The 21005-nt window shown below is 34.7% G+C and overlaps 1 protein-coding gene and 1 long non-coding RNA gene across 3 annotated transcripts; both read left to right on the top strand.

Annotated features, from left to right (window-relative positions):
* Nucleotides 1-4932: 4932 nt before the first annotated feature.
* On the top strand, nt 4933-6147 carry LOC138314628 (uncharacterized). The gene has a single exon (XM_069255065.1). It carries the CDS (start codon nt 4981-4983, stop codon nt 6103-6105), a length of 1125 nt encoding a protein of 374 aa, XP_069111166.1. The 5' UTR covers nt 4933-4980; the 3' UTR covers nt 6106-6147.
* Nucleotides 6148-6172: 25 nt separating this feature from the next.
* LOC138314629 (uncharacterized) lies at nt 6173-19159 on the top strand. Of its 2 annotated transcripts, none has more exons than XR_011207402.1 (4): nt 6173-7081; nt 17052-17162; nt 17945-18055; nt 18583-19159. It is a non-coding gene; the product is annotated as an uncharacterized lncRNA (long non-coding RNA). The 2 variants fall into 2 exon arrangements; XR_011207401.1 differs by lacking the exon at nt 6173-7081 and adding an exon at nt 9684-9892.
* The last annotated feature ends 1846 nt before the right edge of the window (nt 19160-21005 follow it).

Raw genomic sequence — 21005 nt, forward strand, 5'->3', positions numbered from 1 at the left:
CATGATTTGTACTATAAATCCCGTTTTTAATACGTAATTTAGTCGTTTTGTGTACGGGGTATAGTCATTTCAAAATAACATGTGTACGGAGTATAGCAAGTTTAAAACATTTTAAAACGTGTTCGTTTTTAGGAATTTGCTATTTAAAAAAAACTTAATCATAGTTGGATTTACAATCACAAATAAAGCATTGATTGGTTGATGTAATTAAGGTTCTTTCTAATTTACCAGTATAACAAAATATAGCAATATCATTACATAACATAACTTTTCGGCCCATTGAGCTTCTTGAAAATCTCAAAATCCAGCATTTTCCTCTCTTAAATGATTTTTCATACCCATTACAACAATTACAAAATGATTGTAGAAATTAATGCCTATTATGACGGACAACAGTATGACAACACTTACACCAAAACCTTAACCTGGGACTTCGAACGCCGACGCCAAAGTGATTCCATAAATCCCCTCTCTTCTAGAGCTAAAAATGGAAACTATTAATGACATGATAATGGTAATAGTGATGTTATACAAACAATTTGGACATCGATAAAATAAAATGCGCTGTCGGTTTTGAATGTCAGGTTTTGGACAAACCTGGTAAAATAACTTATTTTCATGCTTTCAAAAATCATATTAATATTAATCATATCAATTTGGAAAAATTAGTCATATCAGACCATGGTATAATGTTTAAACTTTATATTTATGCACAAATACACTAAAACGTAGTTAGCTAAGGGAAACTAAGCCTATAATTCGATGGTCTGCCGTCAGCAAAGAGAATGAAGGAGATTTGCTTGTTCGTCTTGTGTTGAAACGACAAACGTTCATGATAACGTTGAAAGTAAAACAGGGGAAACGCAATACTATCGTCAGAACAACATGTACACCTTCACATGACTGGTTCCTTCACACCTCTTTTAATAAGAAAATTACAATTACACTGTACTATCATTATCAGAAAATATATCCACTGTAACACATATATGTACTGGGGAATTACAAGATCGCGTAAGTAAATATTAACAGTTTTGACTGCTTTTCCATAGTTACTGACTGATTTTGTCGTTTTACTGGACACCAACTTCGCTAGTCAAGGGTATTTATCAAACTAAATACCATTGGCTAGCGAAGTATCGGACACATGTGTAAACAGGAGCGTCAACATGAAGCAAACAAACCGAAACAATCAATTGAATGGGGTAAATATACATTAAATCATTGATACTATTACGCTATACTCCGTACACCACAATAAAGTTTTTAGCTATACTCCGTACACCTCGCGAGTTATACTCCGTACACTGATGTCTCCTTATAAAACGAATATCTAAAAATCATTGAAGAAACCCAGGTTACCAACATTTTCTATTAATGAAAATATATGTATATCTTTTTATGTAAGAAAGGTGATTTGTGTTAAAATCATATAATCATTTCAAAATAAACGAAAATATGTGAGTAACCAAAATTTTTAGCAGGTACACACCACATATCTTCACAGATTATTCAATAAAGACGCATTCAAATTCAACAAGTTTTACATTTAATTTAATTCGAATGTTTTCTGAAACGACGAGACCAGGATACAGTCTGCATAATTGTGCTGTATAGTTAAAAACAATGACTGAATCATCCTCTGTCATGCTGTATTTTTGAGCTGTCGCTTCGAGTGTAGCTATTTCCGGTGTACCGATGATAGACGGTGATAAAAGCCTTGAAAAGTTCCAACTGTGTCATATGACCTATATAAGCTACATAACTTTAAAACAGGATTAATAGTATTGAGTGAGTATAACGGAGTGCAACCAAATGCCTATACCAAGGACGAAGAACGTATATAAGATGCTAGATGGAGTATATGACCAGAGATATAGCAGTGTAGTCACATTATGCCGCCAAAAGGCGCCAGAGGACATTCTAAAACAATGTACCCAAAGCGGGCAATGCTAAGTTCGTATCTTGAGGTATTAAACAGCCTATCGGAACTACCATCATGAACCAGTTTAACTATCCTGTCAGTCTGTGAGATGGCATCTTTACAGTAAGCTCATCAAAACCGATGAACAGTACTATGGTCTTCAACAATGGCAATATTTTCTATGTGCATAAAAAGGCTCGAACGCCGACAGAGCATAAAAGATAGCCATCATTTAAACAAAAACTGATGTATAATCGTGATTATATGTGTCTAACTAACACAAAAAAATCATATAAATTAATTTATTTTGCTTTTGATGCATGCATAATCAGCACTTAATTCCAATATAGGACACAGTGTCCTGAAATATTTTCGGGACGCAGTTAATTATTTTTAATATTTTTGTCTTGAATTAACTTGAAAAGAAGCTCAAACTTTTCAATGGTGGTATTGGTGCAAAGTACGTAACTGAAGAACAATGCTAATTTGTCTGCTCCTGTTTTTCATAGAGCAAAAAATGCCATTCATCTGCGGCGGTGCATCTATAAATGATTATCTAGAATACATTTATTTGTATAAAAAAATAGGATACTAATTCTAGTGGAAATGGTCACAAAGGGTGTCAAGGGATACCTTGGTGTGGTCATGCTTATCATCAACTGCTTATGTCTCAATTAAAACATTTTCTTCTGTTAATCATTGAAAATAAGTTTGAAAAACGAATAAAACCTAACCTGTTCTTCTCGCGGCGTGTCATTTATAAATCTAATGGGCCATTACCAAGATTGGTGAACGTTTCGCGTATGGTGCTATTCTCTATTTTTTATATATACCGTTGGTTCCATCAAAAGATCGATATTTGGATTCAGTATTATTGTCGGTAGGTCATGCAGTATTTCGTAAGAAGTATTGATCGAGCACTTTATTTGCACTTGTGTTATCTGCCCTTGCCTGACTTCCGTCTGTAAGGGTGGGCGTGGCTGGCTTCAGTCTATACTGCTATCATGGATCTGACAATGAAGTGGCTAACAATGTTAATCATATAATTGTATCTTCGAAACGACCCATCAAAAAAAGAAAGACGGAAATCTACCCTGACATGAAGCTTTCTAAAGTAAAAATTGTAAGTGCATTGTATCTCTGCTATACCATAATCGATACTTGGGTTCCTTACAGTCTACAGCAAGTCTGATGTAGTACCAATGGTTTCTGTGTCTAACATGATGAGGAACGTTAACTTCGAAGGGTCAAACAGATGTGTTAAGTATCTCTGCATGAAATGATATTTTTCTATCACACTCATATTTTATTGTACTCAAAGCGCGTGTGTAGACTCCAACTTGTTACTAAAGTTATGTTTAAGGCATTTCATAATAGCACCATTTCAAATACATTTTCGCTTAGCCTTCATTTTACAGTGCATAACATTTGGTTGAAAATAAATACAAGAAAAGAAGTTAAGCAGCCATTAGAAATATGAAATGATTACAACTTTCGAACCGTTAACGACTTAACGAAGGATTTTTGGTAGAATATTAATATTTGTAAGTTGAAACAGTGACTGTTCTTGTTTACGGAGTTTTTTAATCCTGAGGGTCAGGCTATCTTATCGTTCACATTTTAGTGTTCATGTTTTGGGTAGGCAAGATTAAGAGGCGCGACATGGGGAAACAGATTCATTGAATGAGAGAATTAGTATTTTAATGAGTTAAACATTAAATAAAAGCTCAGTGCATTTTAGATTCATGTGACTCAAAATACCAAGTAGGAAAATCTCAATATTTTATTGTCACGACTTTTGATATTTATTGACGACTTTTGATATTATTGTCACGACGACTATTGATACTGCTATCAGTGACGAAGCACATATGTGGTTTCAGTATAGTTGCAATCGTATGCTTTATAGGTATTACCACACAATAAACATAGTACCTTTTATGACAGTTTGTGATGGTGAAAATTACAAGAAATACAGTTTTAAGGTCCAATTCATTATATCAAAGTAAAACTTGTAAGCTAAAACATATTTAAACATCATTGAAACTATTTATTTATCAATTGTTTACAGAAATCGATGAGTGTATGTTGCCATTGAATGCATTTGCTCATAGTTGTATGCTAAATGAAGATTTCATACGACTACTATCAATTGATGTATGGGTCGATGCATCATAACACTTTTTACCCATTTAAAAAACGATTTTCTACAGTTAGTTAAAAACTTTCCTCGCATAAATAGCCAAAGAAACATACATCTGTGTTTTTTATTCAGTAAATTTTCCTGTAATATTTTTGAGTAGTTTAGTAGCGTTATACGATCATTGTAATGTGGTATTTTAATGTCGTGCCGTTAAAATCTAAAGATATGAAAAGACATTGCTGCTTTCCCTGCACGTTCTTCCCGTAAAATAAGTAATGCAATTGAACATCTAGCGTGATCTGATTGTTCCAAGGTTCGTAATTTTAGACATGTAAGATTTAACTAATTTGTAAATCATTTAGGTCCACAGTACATAATGATCACAGCAGGTAATGATCGGAGTTCATTTGCAATGTAAGAAGAATTTATTTTGTCTCTGGAGTTCTGAAATCAATACGTCATATAATAGGAAAGGGAAGGTTTATACATCAAGTTGTGCGCTGGTTACTGTCTGTTCCCTTTTTTATAGTGCGCTGAGACACCCATACACGTCTTTTGACTTTCTGCTGTGGATTTGGTTATTTTTTGTCGTGAAAAAAAGGTCACACTGCCTTTCGGGCCTAATATTTATAAAGAGTAGGATAGCGAGTATCGAAGTAGGAATGATATGATGACATAAACAAATTTTACAGCATATCAGAGAAATTGTCTAATTAACAAATATAAAATAGTATTGTATGTAGAAAAATGGAAATGATCGTGAAAGCACTATGTTCTGTCTTTTAGGTTGATATAGATGACATAGTTAGCATTATATTGAACATGAGTATATTAACACTACACCGTCTTTTCATTCCAGAGTGGATATATCCTATTGGCTGTACTTAGCGTGGTCTCAGTGATATTGGTGACGATGTATTTACGTTACACAATGCTAAACAATAAGTTTATCGTCAATGAAACACCAAGTTATTACAAATTCGTTATGGAAAATAGTTCTGAACATCACGTCCTGAAAACAAATATAAAGCGACACCTGGAGCAATCCTTACAGATGATGAATACAGATAAAAGTAGGAAGTACATTGTGTATGACTGCAGTCAGGCTAATCCAGGTGTTTGTGGTGGATGGTCTGACCGACTCTCTGGTATTCTCAGTACCTTAGTCATAGCCATCCTTACCAAACGGAATTTTCTCATCAAACATGATAAGCCATGTCTCCTCGGTGATTATCTAATCCCCACAAATCTTCTCGACTGGCGTTACAATAAGTCAATGCTTATCAATAAAACATTCTTATATCAGGACCTTAGTGCGCGCAAGTCGACAACACTGAGACCTTATCTGCGTGGAAAGTTGGATGTCACCTCGTATTTCAAACACGATGTCGACTTTCTACGAATCAATTGGGATTTCACGGAAGAATTCAGGAAAAGACCTACCATTGGGACTGAGATTCCATGGATGACGAAGTTACATTATGCTGACATATACCGACAATTATTTATGTCATTGTTTAAGCCATCGCCTTTGTTTTCCGATGCCTTGAACAAGTTTCGCAACAAACGAAGAAGACCTTACATAGCGTGTGCCCATTTACGTGTTGGGAGAAATCCGAATATGCCAGGAGATGATCCCCGAAGTACGCTTAAACTGAATGCAGTTTGGGATTATTTAAACAATCTTAATAAATCTACTTATGATTTTTTCGTTGCATCAGATGCAGAACATGTCAAGAACATTGCTAGAAACCGTTTTCCGACAAACATCATCGACAGTCCCGGAAAAATAACACATATTGACCAATCGAACGGTAATGACCCCAGTGCTGGTTTCCTAAAGCAACTCTTAGACTTTTACACATTACTTGACTGTGATGTTCTCATAACTTCCGTCAGTGGATTTAGTATATTTGCGGCATACCTCAGGGGCACAGACTCAGGTCTGTATTGTTTAGCAAGTGGAGGTCTATTACCGTGTAGCAGATACACTATCAATGATATTTTCCCAGGGGAATTCTTAGCTCCTGCTATATAATCACATGTGGAGGTATATACTTGACGATTTAAGAAATGCATCTTCCGAAATTGACCAGAATTTCTGGTTAAAATTTTGACCTGAAATTGACCTGAAAGGAGCAGAACAGTCAATTTCAGGTTAAAAAACTAACCTAAATTTCACCTGAAATTGACCTGAATTTCACATTAAAATTTGCTGAGGTCAAATTCTGGTCAATTTCTGGTCAAATTCATGTGAAATTCTGGTCAATTTCAGGTTAGTTTTTTAACCTGAAATTGACCTCAAATTATATTCTGGTCAATTTCATGTGAAATTCTGGTCAATTTCAGGTTAGACTTTTAACCTGAAATTGACCTCAATTTTCTGAGGTCATTTTCAGGTGAAATTCTGGTTAAATTCATATGAAATTCTGGTCAATTTCAGGTTAGATTTTTAACCTGAAATTGACTTTTCTGCTCCTTTCAGGTCAATTTGACCAGAAAAAATCTTGACCAGAAATTGACCTGAATTTCAGGTCAATTTCAGGTCAAGTTTTCTTCTGGTCATTTTCATGTCAATTTTACTGACAATGTCCTGGTAAATGGTTCACTTGCATCACTGTAGTTCTAGAATTGTACCCATTTCTGAGCATATCAGGTGTTGCAATCACACTGCTGAGGAATGTTTGGTGATTTTGGTCATTTGTATCAAGATATTTTGGAAAAGGAAACAGTCTTTTACAGTTGAAGAATATTAATCAAAATGTGACCATTGAATTGTTTTTATTTTTCATAACATTTTCAACTTTACTGACCATAAGGAATGAGTGTGACCACCCAAAAGTAGCAGAGGCGGCTTAACTACTTCTAAACCATGAACTTCGTGGATATAAAAGACCGCATCCAGTTCGTAGCAAGGAGCTTATGGCCCTAAACATTCCAAATGATCAGGTCACAAGGCTACTAGGTTGCAGCATCCGCACATGTTTATAACCTCCTTCAACACGTACAGTCGGGTAATGCTACCATCAGGAGACAACCTAGCGAAGTCTTATAAGAAATTACAAATTGTCTGACAAAAAGGTCACATTTTAACAAGTTTTCTTCACCATAGCATATTGTTTAAGTTTTATATACATGTACATGTAGATATACGTACATGTTGTAAATACATTTATCTATTAAAAGAAGAAATGACAATCAGATTGTTTTGTCACTTCATGATAGCTTTAAACGATTCACATTCAAAGAGGTTCACCTTCTTCAACTATTTTTTTCTAGGAACTTCGACTTTAGTGGGTCGATTTTTTTCGTAGAGGATCTGTTACACAGCCTAGAACCCTCCTCCCCTCCCTCCCCCTCCCCATCCATAGGAAAACAATGACAAAGTCTGTTTTCTGCTTTATGTTATTTATCTTCCAAAAGTCCTTTACTTGATCTTCTTGCCACTGCAATCCCTGAAATGTAAAAGAGAAACATTTACATTCCAACTGCACATGATCTACAAGTTATTTAGCTGAATCTACGGACATAAAGTCAAACTGCATGTAATATACTGGAGATGGCATACTGTGTTAACACTTTCATTAGAAGTCGGAATCATATTGTACACTGTTCTAGAAATAAAGAACACTTTGTCATCAAATGCATTGGTTTTTTCCCTCTAAAATAGTCATAGTAAGATAAAAAAAAATGTTCAAGTTTCTCTTAACATTGGGTTATATATACAATAAATCAGATGACTCAGCCTTACCAGTGTTTAATTAAATTAGATATTAAAAGTTTCAGGAAAAATCATATACTGTGCTCACTCTATGGATAGAATTTTGGGCATTTTGCTAATAGAAGACACTAATTGCTAAAATAAAAATAATCATTTTAGCATTTTTTACTAAGCCATTTTTTTGGCTGAAGAACGATAATAAATTTGTAGTTTCATTTTTTTTTCATTCTAAATACCTGAGCTATCAAATCCATATGATTCAAGATGGAATTTAAGTTCCTAAACATTTGTCATTCCAAGTGTTACACTGAAAAAATAATGGCCTGGTTATGGCCTTGAGGAATAAAGGGAGGGATATGTGGAAGATTATGAAAATATCATGTTCTTTTACTATTTTCTTAGTTTACTTTTAGCAATTTAAAGCATTGCAAATTTTGCCCTATGCGCTATTGTAGAAGTGACTTTGTTGGGCACTAGGTGTGTTCTGCTAAAAATATTTCTTTTTTGCTAAAGATAAAAGAAAGGTTTTAGCAACTTTTGCTAAGGCGTTTTTTTATCTAGAGTTACCAGAGATATATACATGTAGCATCTGACATAATTTTTTCATAAAATAAGTTATTGCAAAAGCTTAAGGATGTCATATGGAATTGTTATTATGAAATAAAGTCAGTCCCGTGTGTGCGTGTTATATTTGATATTTTATTAGAAACCATTTAATGCATCGTTGTAACTGCAATAAGGTAATATTAGTCAGTCATGTCATGATGTGATTCATGTCCAAATATATATACATGTATAAGCAACCTGCATAGCTAGAGATACCAACAGGCATGCATTTACACTACAATCATAATTATTAAATATCCCCAAATATCACGGATTTCATCACAAATCTCAATACAGCAGTCAGTCAATTTATTATATACAGCATAAGCCTACATGTACAAATGTAGTTGCCTGTTACAATATTTTACTCAACATGTAATTAACATAATAATAAGAAAACCAACAAATCAGAATAAATTAACAATAAATCTGTGTAATTATGACACTAGAATGTTTTATAAAGGCGTGATGTTTTACATACAACGATAATTATTCTATATAGACAATGCACTTTGTAACTTGTTTTTTTTTAAGAACTTGTATTAATAGGCCTAGCATAAAGTACAAATGTAGTTCTACATTGTACATTACTTGTCATTAGCTGCAACAAATTAGCTACTGTTTTAGCTAAAAGATATCACCTTCTGACTGATCTTTTTTTTTTTATTCTTTTTCTTGTGCAGGTACCCCTATTCTTAAAACCACTTTTAAATATGGTACTGAAAATCAATAGGAGTAGTTTATATATGTATATTGTATATTTACATACCGTACATGTACAATTGACAAAACGTCAAGCTCCTGCATGTGATTTACGTGTACTGGCTAGGCTACTTCATAGTCATATTTTTTCTGTATTTTGACAAAATTTCAATTTACTGTCATAATTGTATTAATTTTTTTAATTGGCAATTATTGCAGCTACACTGTATGGGCTTAACGAATCATATTCCCAGGGAAATCTAATAAAATATCCCAAGGGCCAGGACCCCAATGAAACTTTTCACAAATATTGTCTGATCAACAAAACAACAACCTTGTTTGTTTTATGAGAGAGAAAAAACTCGTCTAAATTTCATATTCATATCGACGGATTACCTGAAACACCTTCTTTCGCCTCTACTCATTTTCTACGGAAGATTGTCAACATCGATATCCCGGCCTCTGTAGTCAAAACGCGCACGTGCTGTTGTTTACGTCTGCTCGATATAGATGGCGCTCTAGTTCAAATCTAGATCATCGATATGTTTATCATTTACGGCTCGGCGGAGTCAAGCATCTCATCGACCCAGATTGGATGGAGTCTGTGACAACAGATCAAGACAGTGGCCTATGATATTGTCACAATATTTTGATTATATCGTCAATATTAGTGAATGTGGTGTAATACATTACGATATATGATGTTTACCGGTACACTACGACTAGGATGCCTAACTGTCAGCGATATTACAAGTAGCTTAACTATGTTATCGGAACAAAATACGACAATCACAAAGTAAGTTTGAGAAGCCAACATCTGATGAAAAATAAATACTATGCCGCCCGGAAGCGGAGAGGTTCTGATTAAGACAGTAGTTTTTTTACAAAGTACCTAAAATTAAAGCCAAAATAAATCCGTAAGAAAGCTCAGTCCATCTGACCCAATAAATAAAGGTGTATACATTATGTCCGATAGGCCTACTGTTTGTAGGTCTACTCTATGTAGAGTCTAGTAGTTTGTGTATCATCAGGTCCTGTATGGAGTGTATGCATATCCATATTCAGTGAATTAGATTGTCACAACCCATACTGTAATGAATCCTTCAAATTATATTTATAATCATGATTGGCATGAAGAAGTATACATGTACATTAATTGTACCCTACATGTCCGGTTGCGCGCGCATCAATGGCGGGTGGAAATGAAAATTCGAGGAAGGAACACTGTTGAAAATTGGAAATTTTTAGTGAGAAATCTTCGGAAAATAGGTTAAATAGTTAACATAACTATCAGGCATGTCATGCTGAAGCTATTCGGTTAGCAAAATGTAACTTAACTGATACGCTTAAGCGTTAAATGTGTAAGTATGTGTTGGACGTTAAAGGTGCGATCTACTCACCGTTTTTGATATGGCGAAAAGTCAGTGAGGATACCAATGCTTTGTGAGTATATGTAGCTAACTACACTGTTTATAAATGAGTGTTCAAAGACTATCCAAATATCTGGAAAGAACTGAACGAGATCTTATAGATTTGGGGGGCACATCACGTAAATTGATTATTGTATCGGACAGTAAAGGGAGACAATTACGTGAGCAGGCCTCCAGCGATGAGAGAAACTACATAGTTTGGTACATAAAACCAGGGAAAGGTTCGCGGTACATCATCAATTTTGTGATTGAAAATATAGACTCCTGGATTAGAAGATATGGATCCATTTTATTGGCCATATGGACAGGGACTTGTGATTTGACAAGGAAAGTTGATCGGTTTATCGACATAAACGACAGAGTCACACCTCAATCCATCGTTGAACAATACGAAAGGTTAACACAAATCGGTCAGCGTTATGGAAAAAACCTTCATATAGTGTTTCTGGAGTGCCCCTATTATTCGATCGAAATTTGGAATCGTCTGAAAGGTCACAACGCCAGCGAAGAATTCAAAAGTAATACAAAAAAACTAGAAGGGACTATTGATGAACTCAACAACATCATTCGAGACCTAAACAGGTCACTCGGAATTCATGCCCCTAAATTCCCTGAAGATATGTGTACATCTCGAAAACACAACAGGAACAATACATCTAAGAAAATCTCATACAACCTACTTAAAGATGGAGTTCACCCAGGTGATATGTTAGCTAAACATTGGCTAAGGAGGTTGATAGTAACACTGGTGAAAACTCACTGTGTATGAACGCATTAAACTGTTACGAACTAACTACTCTGATTTCATTCCCACAACACACAGTTTGTAAATACTATCAAAATGGAGTACAGTAGTGGTGAAGATGATAACCTATCTAATATCAACAAGAGAAGAAGAGATTACTCAGGATCAAAGTATTGTGGAAAGTGTGACATACAACTGAGAAATGACACAAACCATATTGAATGTGATTGTTGTGGTCTATTTTTCTGTCAAGTCTGTACTGGAATCCCTAAAGAAGTTTACACTCACCTAGCAGGTAATAAAACAGTAGGTACTTCATACCACTGTAAGTCTTGTAAAAGAATTCAACCAACATTACAAAACATTGATGACTCAATGAGGAAATTGATGATTACCAACGAAAAACGTTTAAAAGAAATAGACGTGAGAGTAAATAAACTGGAAGTAGAAACTCCGCAGCTGGTACATAACGAAATCACCAAGGCCAAGCACGACATCCAGACAACCCTAGCAACAAATGTAACTTCTTTGGTAGATGCCAGGCATAAGGAACTTGAGGACAGGAAAAACAAAAGTAATAACATCATCCTATTTAACGTTCCAGAGCAAACCAGTCAAGACCCACTGGACAACAAACGGAAAGATGAAAGAACAATACAGACTATTGCCTCATCACTAGGAACAGACGACCTCGCTATTGTTGCCCAGTTTCGGATGGGAAAAAGAAAACAGGGACAAAACAGACCACTTGTTGCTGTCCTAGAACACAAAAAACAGAGAAAATCACTGCTTGAGAAGGCACGCCAAATAAAAGACTCCGTACCAGAAAATCTAATCCGCGTAATCTTAACACGAGACCTAACACAAGAACAAAGGAGGGAAAGAAAAGATAAAAAAGCACTACAAGACCGGGGTGACCAAACTTCAGTAAAAGAAGATACAACAGAATCAGCTCTACGTAGGACGAGATGTAACCCGATGTTTGGGGAATGCTCCGACTCGGGCCATATCGTTCCTCACGTAGAAAATTTTGGCAGGACATTCAGTAGTAACCTGATGTTTGGGGAATGCTCCGACTCAAGTTCGCTGAAAATGCCTGCCAATAATCCTGGCCGAACTCCCCAAGTCTCAAACATAGATGCCCCACGGGCAAATCCACAGAGTATCACCAGTCCAAATATGGAACGGCAACAACCTAGGGTAACCCAGCAAAAAGTAAAACAACAGATGCAACTCCCACTGAGTCCAATAATAAATGAAAGTGCATCAAGCATGCAGAATAACAGTGCATACCACTACAACACCATTATGGATGACACAAACAACGAAGACTCTACCATAATCTACTCTGATTCACGTCTATCGTGTAGTCCCTCACCAGAACAACCTACATCACCTGTGGTGGATAGAACATAGGATTCAGGTTTTAACTATTTTAATACCTTACCAAATCAAGACACTTCCATCAGAATCAACAGGCAATACATCAAAATCTTCTATTCAAATGTTGACACCTTATCATCAGACAAAAAATTGGAGCTATTAGAAATTATTGAAAATGACAAGCCAGATATCATCTGTTTAACTGAATTTTTTCCAAAACACACAAGCCTTCATCTCGACGAGGATTCCTACCATCTGAGAAACTACACAACTAATATCTCAACAGTCAGTCACAGAGGAGTAGTAATCTACACCAGAGATACACTGAATGCTGAAAAAACTGATCAGCACATACCTTTTCAAGAATATACTACAATCTCTGTAAAACTCAACGAAAAAGATGAACTTTTGATATGCTGTGTGTATAGAAGCCCAAACAGCCCAGAGGACAACAATAAACATCTGAACGAGTTGATAGACAGTCTGGGAAACACAAAATGCTACTCACACATATTGCTACTCGGTGACTTTAATTACAAGGAGATTGATTGGAAAAACCAGATATCACTGTCAGGCCTAAATAAGCCAGCAACAAAATTCCTAGAAGCATCACGTGACAATTTCCTGATCCAACACGTAGCTAGTCCAACACGTTACCGAGTAAATCAGACTCCATCTACTTTAGACCTCATTTTTACCAACGAAGAAGAAATGATACTTGACATATCCTATGAATCAGGACTGGGGAAAAGTGACCATCTAAGTCTCCAGTTTAGACTTTACTGTTACAAGGAAACACCTCTAGAGAACCAAACTTCAACTCATCGAAATTTCTTCAAGGGTCAGTACACAGAGATAAAAAGTAACCTAGCCAAGATAGACTGTCATCGCTTAGACTCAATCCAAGATGTTGATGTAGCTTGGAATTCCCTTACTGTTCATTTTAACTACATTATAGAGAAATTTATACCAGTGAGTAAGGGGAGAAACACCAACAAACCTCAAAACCGTGAATTGAGTCACGAGGCCAAGTCAGCCATCCGAGCTAAAAACCGTCGCTGGATTAAATACTTACATTGTAAGACAGAAGATAACTTCATACTTTACAAATCTGCCAGAAACATTGCTACAAAACAAATTCGATCCTCGAAATACAACTACGAAAAGGAACTTGCTGGGAAGATCAAAACAAACCCAAAACTATTCTGGTCTCATGTCAAATCCAAATCCAGAGTTAAATCAACCATAGGAGAAATAAAAAACCAAATGGCGAACTATCAACCAATAACAAGGAAACAGCTGATACATTAAACAACTACTTTGCAAGTGTATTTGTCAAAGACCAAGATGCTGAATTAACTCCCTTTCCCCGAAGACATCAACAAGACGACATAGTCAACATAGACATTACAGAAGAAAAGGTACTAAAAGCCATTAAGAATATTAACCCAAACAAGTCTCCTGGCCCTGACAACATTCACCCAAAGTTTATAACCGAAGCAGCAGAAGAACTAAAAGGACCTTTGAAAATTATTTTTAAGAAGTCCCTACAAAACTGTAAATTACCATCAGCATGGAAAGAAGCCATAGTCACTCCATTATTCAAAAAGGGAGCAAAAAACGATCCTAGCAATTACAGACCAATTAGCTTAACATCAGTCCCATCAAAAATCATGCAACGGATAGTGAGGGATGAAATTGTAGCTTATATGGATATCAACAACCTATTTACTCCTCATCAACATGGCTTCAGATCTGGAAAATCGTGTGTCACTCAGTTACTAGAATCCATGGAAAACTGGAGCAGAAGCATAGATTCAGGAAAAAAGTGTTGATGTCATTTATCTGGACTTTAGCAAGGCTTTCGACAAAGTCTCGCACAAATTCCTCCTCCATAAATTAAAACAGTACGGAATCAACGGTAAACTGTTGGGATGGATCAAAGCCTTTCTCGACAACATGACACAACGAGTAACGGTAAATGGAGCAACATCAGAACCCCATCCAGTTACAAGTGGAGTACCGCAGGGGAGTGTACTAGGACCAATCCTCTTCTTGATCTATGTCAATGACATGCCAGACATGCTAAACTGTACAATTAAACTTTTTGCTGACGACACAAAGTTATACTCTAAAATCAACAATATGGATGATAGACAAAACCTGCAACACAACATAGACCAAATGTGTAAATGGACACAGACCTGGCTAATGAAACTTAATACATCCAAATGTAAATACCTGGAGATAGGCAGATCTCAAGGAAACCATGTTTATACTATTAGTCAAGATGGCATCGCAACACCAGTACAAAAAGTAGAGTCGGAAAAGGACTTAGGAGTGAACATTGACCAAAACCTGCAGTTCTCAATTCATGCCAACTCGTCAAGCTCAAAGGCCAACAAAATCATCGGCCTAATGTTTAGATCATTCTCATATATGAGCCCTCAAATGTTCCTGGCACTGTATAAATCACTTATTCGTCCAATTGTGGAATACGCAACACCAGTATCCTCACCACACCTGTTCAGAGACATGACCGTCATTGAAAATGTACAAAGACGAGCAACAAAAAGGATACCGTGTTTAAAACATCTATCCTACCAAGATCGCTTAAAGAGTCTAAGTCTACCAACACTTCAATATCGTAGAGAGCGCGCAGATATCATCCAAACCTACAAAATTCTAAATCATTTGGACATACTGAACGTTGAGTCACTATTCGATGAAATTGGACGAACTTCAACAAGGGGGCACTCCAGAAAACTATATAAAAGGCAATTCAGACTGGGAAAATCAGGCCACTTCTTCAGCAACAGAGTTATCAATATCTGGAATTCTCTACCAGAGGAAGTGGTGTGTTCACCATCTCTTAACACCTTCAAGTCAAGACTCAATAAGTACTGGAAAAACCACCCAGCAAAATTTCAACCATCTTTCTGACAAAATTGTATAAATCGGGGTGAAAAAATTACTCACAGGAATGGACAGCAAACCCTGTGATATTCTAAATCCATGGAAACTTTTTAATTAGTGTTTTTATCAGAGTCTGGCACTTATAAATATGTGTCGGTATCTCATTACTATGAGATTAAGTAACATTGTGTATATATATATCTCCTGTTCCCCTAACAACGGAAAAGGATTTCAACATTAATGAAATGACTGTATATACATTATTTTAAGCAACCGGAAGTCCATAGTACGCGTTAGGAGTACACAATGTCATTGTTTGAAGAAACTTTAATACATCTCCACAAGCTAGTCTTAGCTTACCAATGATGTCAACTGAGCGAATACTGAGCGAATATTATTCAGATAGACTACATAGTACATGTAGAAATCTACATATAATAATTGTACATGTAGAACTAATTATATATTTATAAGACTCAAGACTGTCATCATTCTCTATTGTCCATAACCTTGCTTAAATAGGCTTATATAAAGAATAAAGGTTAAATAAGAAATCAAATAAAACAGGAAATTAGAAATCAAATAAAACATGAACACTAGCTGTTAGGTAGTGTTATCACAACTTCAGTGTGGTAATTGTATAAATTCCACACCATAATGGATAATGTTTATATATGTAAATGGTGAAGTTTACATTGGTATACATTCTGCAGCTTCACAAATTAATAAATATAGTGCATAATTATGTACATATACCTACCAGGAAAGGATCTCTTCATGTTTTCGACACAGCTTTTTTAATGAAAAAAAAATCACTAGACTAAGAAATTAGAAATACCAGAGTAGTGATGCTTTAATTTAGATACAATAATAATGTTATAATTAATATAATCCTCATTCCTGATTCAATGATGGCATTTATGTTTTGTAAACATTCTTTAATTTGTTCTTAAATTTATCTATGGTACATATTGTGTCAACTGAATATTAATTCAGATCCAACATTGATGATTTCTTTGTGAATCTTATCAATATGCAATTTTGAAATACATAGATTATTTATAGTAAATAACTGGCAACCAATGGCTTAATATAATTATATGATTATTTAATAATATATTTCTAATATTTTGCTATCATGAAAATATAGAATATTGAAATTAATTGTGGATACTTATAATTACATTTCGTATGTCTAGTCTTTGATGAGGACATTTATAGAACTTTTAACTGATTCGATAGTTCTGTAAAATTTTATTTTAAGAGAACAGTTATCAGCATGGTGTAAAAGGGAAAAGTAAATCTTTTAAAGAACCTTACTTGCAATATTGATTCAATAACCCCAAGTAAATACAGGTAGTTAACCTATAGGTACATATAGTTACATATACACAAAATGTATACATGTACATACATGTATATGTCAGAGATACAAACATGCTAAATTGCCATCATTAGTTTATTTTTCATTTATTTTCCAGATTTGACAGATTGATGTCTTTGAAATTAAATACCGGAGATATAAAATTGATTTTAATCAAGAAAATATTCCAGGACTGGGCAAGAAGAACTTACCCAAACTTTTTTATTTGGTAAGCAAACAAAATGTGGAAAAAAAAAGTTTGTATGATATTGTACATATGAATGTCACTGTATTGATAAGTGTATTGGGAGCAAAGTTTTTATTCATTGTAAGTTTTATTCCATAATTAACTTTAAAATCAGATTGCTATAACTCATGTGGTATATTATACAATATACATGTATACTTCATAATATCTTCCCTTTGAATGAAGTGAGATATATTGTTTACAAGAACTGGCTCTTCATCCTCTTCTTATCTAATAATATCCTGCAAAGCCCTGCATTTCTGTAGTGTTAAATATATGACTTATGGTGATGAAATTTGAAGGATACATATGTAGTTCAATTCTGTAACTCAAAGCTGATATTTAATACACTACATTCAGGTAATTGACCCTATGTTCTAAGAGAAAGGTAAAAAGTAAAAGCCAAGTTCACAGTGATTTGATTGTCCAGGCTGGACCCTAACTTCTGAACTATTTGTAGTAATAACTACTAATAAGGGGAGACAATCTTGAGTTACGCTGCATATGATTTGTTCTACAGATGTATTGTTTAATTTTAGACTGGTTCCTTTCCCTTAGTTCTCTCTTTTTGATACACATGGGTCTGTGAAAGACTTGCTTTGTATAAAAAGTATGTAACCATTTTCACAAACATGTACATGATCTAATAGTGACATTCCAACATTATAATTTATATGTCTAGGCATTGATCATAACAAAAAGGCACTAGTATTGTAGCCTCTTTGTTATAAAACTTTATTAATGACAACTGTTGAATATTTCAGACTGACCACATTAAAATGCATGGCCACAAACAGCACTTTTCTCCAGACGTGAGAGTGTTTGAAAATTGAAGATCAGCAAACTAGCCATGCCTCTTCGGCTACGAAGATCAGGTATTTTTTCACATCTGAAATGATTTCATACTTAAATACGAGTTGTCTTTCTGAAATTTATGAAACTTACTTAGTCAATATATTTCTTTTATGACATTAAGTTCCTGTTTTGTAAATTTTAAATAATGTGGTTAACATTTACCTTGTTTGAAACACATACATTTCTAATGTAAGAAATAAGGACTTTTTAGTTGGAGTTGGAGAATGGTTTTATACTAACCATGTAGAATTTTAAATACATGTTGTAATACCTTCGAATAGATCAAATGTCCATAATTAATTAACTTGGTAAAAGACATACAAATGGTTTTCTGGATGAATAACATGACTTGGTAATTTGACGAACAAATAAACAAAATGTTTTTTTCTTTTTTACTTGCGGTTAATTAAGACCAATATTCATATTTTATGCATGCCGGCAAACCACAGAAACATCTAGTAATACATACGTGTACATGCTATCATGATATTTACTTAGTCAACATCATATTCATTGTGGCATTTGTTTTTTATTTCTATTTTTTTAGGTTTTCTTTCTCCCTAAATGGATGGACTGATGCCTTCTGTTGGTATGAGATTGCAGATATCTGGGGCCAGTCAGTGCCTGTAACCCCTGAATTGGAGGGAGAAGTCCATACTCTGTTTGTCTGAATTATTGGTTAGGTCAACAAGCGCCGGCTACTCTCAAGTAACAGGCTTGACCAAGGCAACAAGGGATTTGATTGGCTACAAGGCAACACCTCTGGTCATATACTCAGCTCCATATACATTGTATATCACACTGACAAAACCCACATCATCCTTTGTACAAAGCATGTACATATATGTAAAAAGTTAACTTCATCAGTGTATATACCAATTATTACTGAATTGTGTAATTATAAGTACAATTGCTATGTGTCAGAGCAGGAACTTTTGTACATACCGGTATATATATCATGCATAATTTGCGTATTTCTCTGTCCAAAGTGATGCTCAAACATGATATTGGTAAAGAGTTATCGCTCTTTGCTACAAATGATAAGCAAAACATGTGCTTAAGTTTTATGTAGCAGTTTTTTTTTCTTAACTGCAAAATAAATACTGTTTTAAAAACACTTACAATGTCTTCTCTTCATTTTTTCAGACGTTTTTATACTGGAAGAATCATTTTAATAGACAATTTTACAAATTATTTTTAATAGAAAGTAGATCTATGAAAGCCATAACAGTATCCAGTAAATGATCCAAAGAAAATTTGACCTGAAAGTCACCCAAGGAAATCTTAACCAGAATTTCAGGTCAAGATTTCTTGACCTTAAATTGACCTGAAATTGACCAGAAATTCAGGTCAAGAAATATTGACCTGAAATTCAGGTGAAGATTTCTTAACCTGAATTTTAGGTCAAGATTTCTTGACCAGAAATTGACCTGATATTGACCAGAATTTCAGGTCAAGAAATCTTGACCTGAAATTCAGGTTAAGATTTCTTGACCTGAATTTCATGTCAAGATTTCTTCACCTGAATTTCAGGTGAAGATTTCTTGACCTGAAATTCACCTGAAATTCACCAGAATTTTGCATGAAATTTGACCTGAATTTCAGGTCAAGAAATCTTCACCTGAAATTGACCAGAATTTCTCTTGAAATTTGACCTGAAATTCAGGTCAAGAAATCTTAACCTGAAATTGACCAGAAATTGACCAGAATTTCAGGTCAAGAAATCTTGACCTGAATTTCACCTGAAATTAACCAGAATTTCTGGTCAATTTCAGGTGAATTTCAGGGCAAGATTTCTTGACCTGAAATTCAGGTTAGGAAATATTGGCTGTGTATACTTGACGATTTAAGAAATGCATCTTCCGAGGAATGAAATGAAAAAATAAAAATGAAAATATCGCCCATGCATTGTAGCTAACAGCTCAGTTGAAGATCGATATATACAAACTATGATATAGCATTGTGATGGACCGAAAGGACTCGATCTCGCTACTCTTTTTCAACTTTTATTTTAAGACAACTCGTACGTTATTAATCATATTTCTCCAGATTATTTTTTAGTCTTGATAGATAATCACATACTGAGGTAGATCTATAAGATTGTATCTGGTTCTACAATGAATTGCACTTAAAATGACTTTAAAGGAATTATTTATTTACTTCTCGAAACTAACCTGCATATGCAGGTTATATACTTACGTCTGCTTTAGTAATATTAATAGTACGGATAAATTAGTTTCGTGGGAACCTGTCTCTATATCAAGACACAAAAAATACAAACAACGTTTTGTATGTATTAGATAAAAAGCATTATTTCAAAAGGTTTGTAAATAATATATAAATGCTCATTGTGGCTATTGATATATTTCAAAATAACAGATAATAAGGACGCAGCCCTTCGTGCCCAAAGTGCGAAGCACTTCTAAGGTAACGAATACACGAAAACAAAAAAAACTCTATCTTCAAAATTCAATCCTACACACTGACAGCTTCAGTTTGCGGCCGCCATTTTTGGGAGATTGTGCGTTGCTCCGGTACTGCTCTCCCCAGTAAATATATATTTAACTAATGCAAATGCATACCAGGGGTAATTAAACATTTTTTTTATTATTTTTGAAATAATAATGATAACACTTTGAAAATGCAAAGCTATAGAATGCATTCAAAATATGAAGGGTCCAAACGATCACCCTTGTCAGCGCCGGTAGCTGGCATGATTTTGTATAAATCAGTTTCGTATTTGTAGGTATGCGATTCCCTGTGTGTCAATATACGAAAAATATAATTTAATGTTATCTTTAAATTAAGTAAGAAATAATAATTGCCAACAATATGACAATTTATATATATAAAAGAATATAAGAATTCGTGTAATTTATACAATGGAAGAGTGCCGAGTTTTCCGAAGGAACGTCAGTTCTTCCGAATGTCTCAGACTTCCTTTCGCGCTGCCAGTTTAGAAGCACGTGT

Source organism: Argopecten irradians, chromosome 2 (genome assembly GCF_041381155.1).
Source record: "Argopecten irradians isolate NY chromosome 2, Ai_NY, whole genome shotgun sequence".
NCBI lineage: Eukaryota > Metazoa > Mollusca > Bivalvia > Pectinida > Pectinidae > Argopecten > Argopecten irradians.

What these genes read in the sequence shown, in the direction of transcription:
- LOC138314628 (XM_069255065.1), top strand. Translation starts at nt 4,981, where the DNA reads ATGTATTTACGTTACACAATGCTAAACAATAAGTTTATCGTCAATGAA.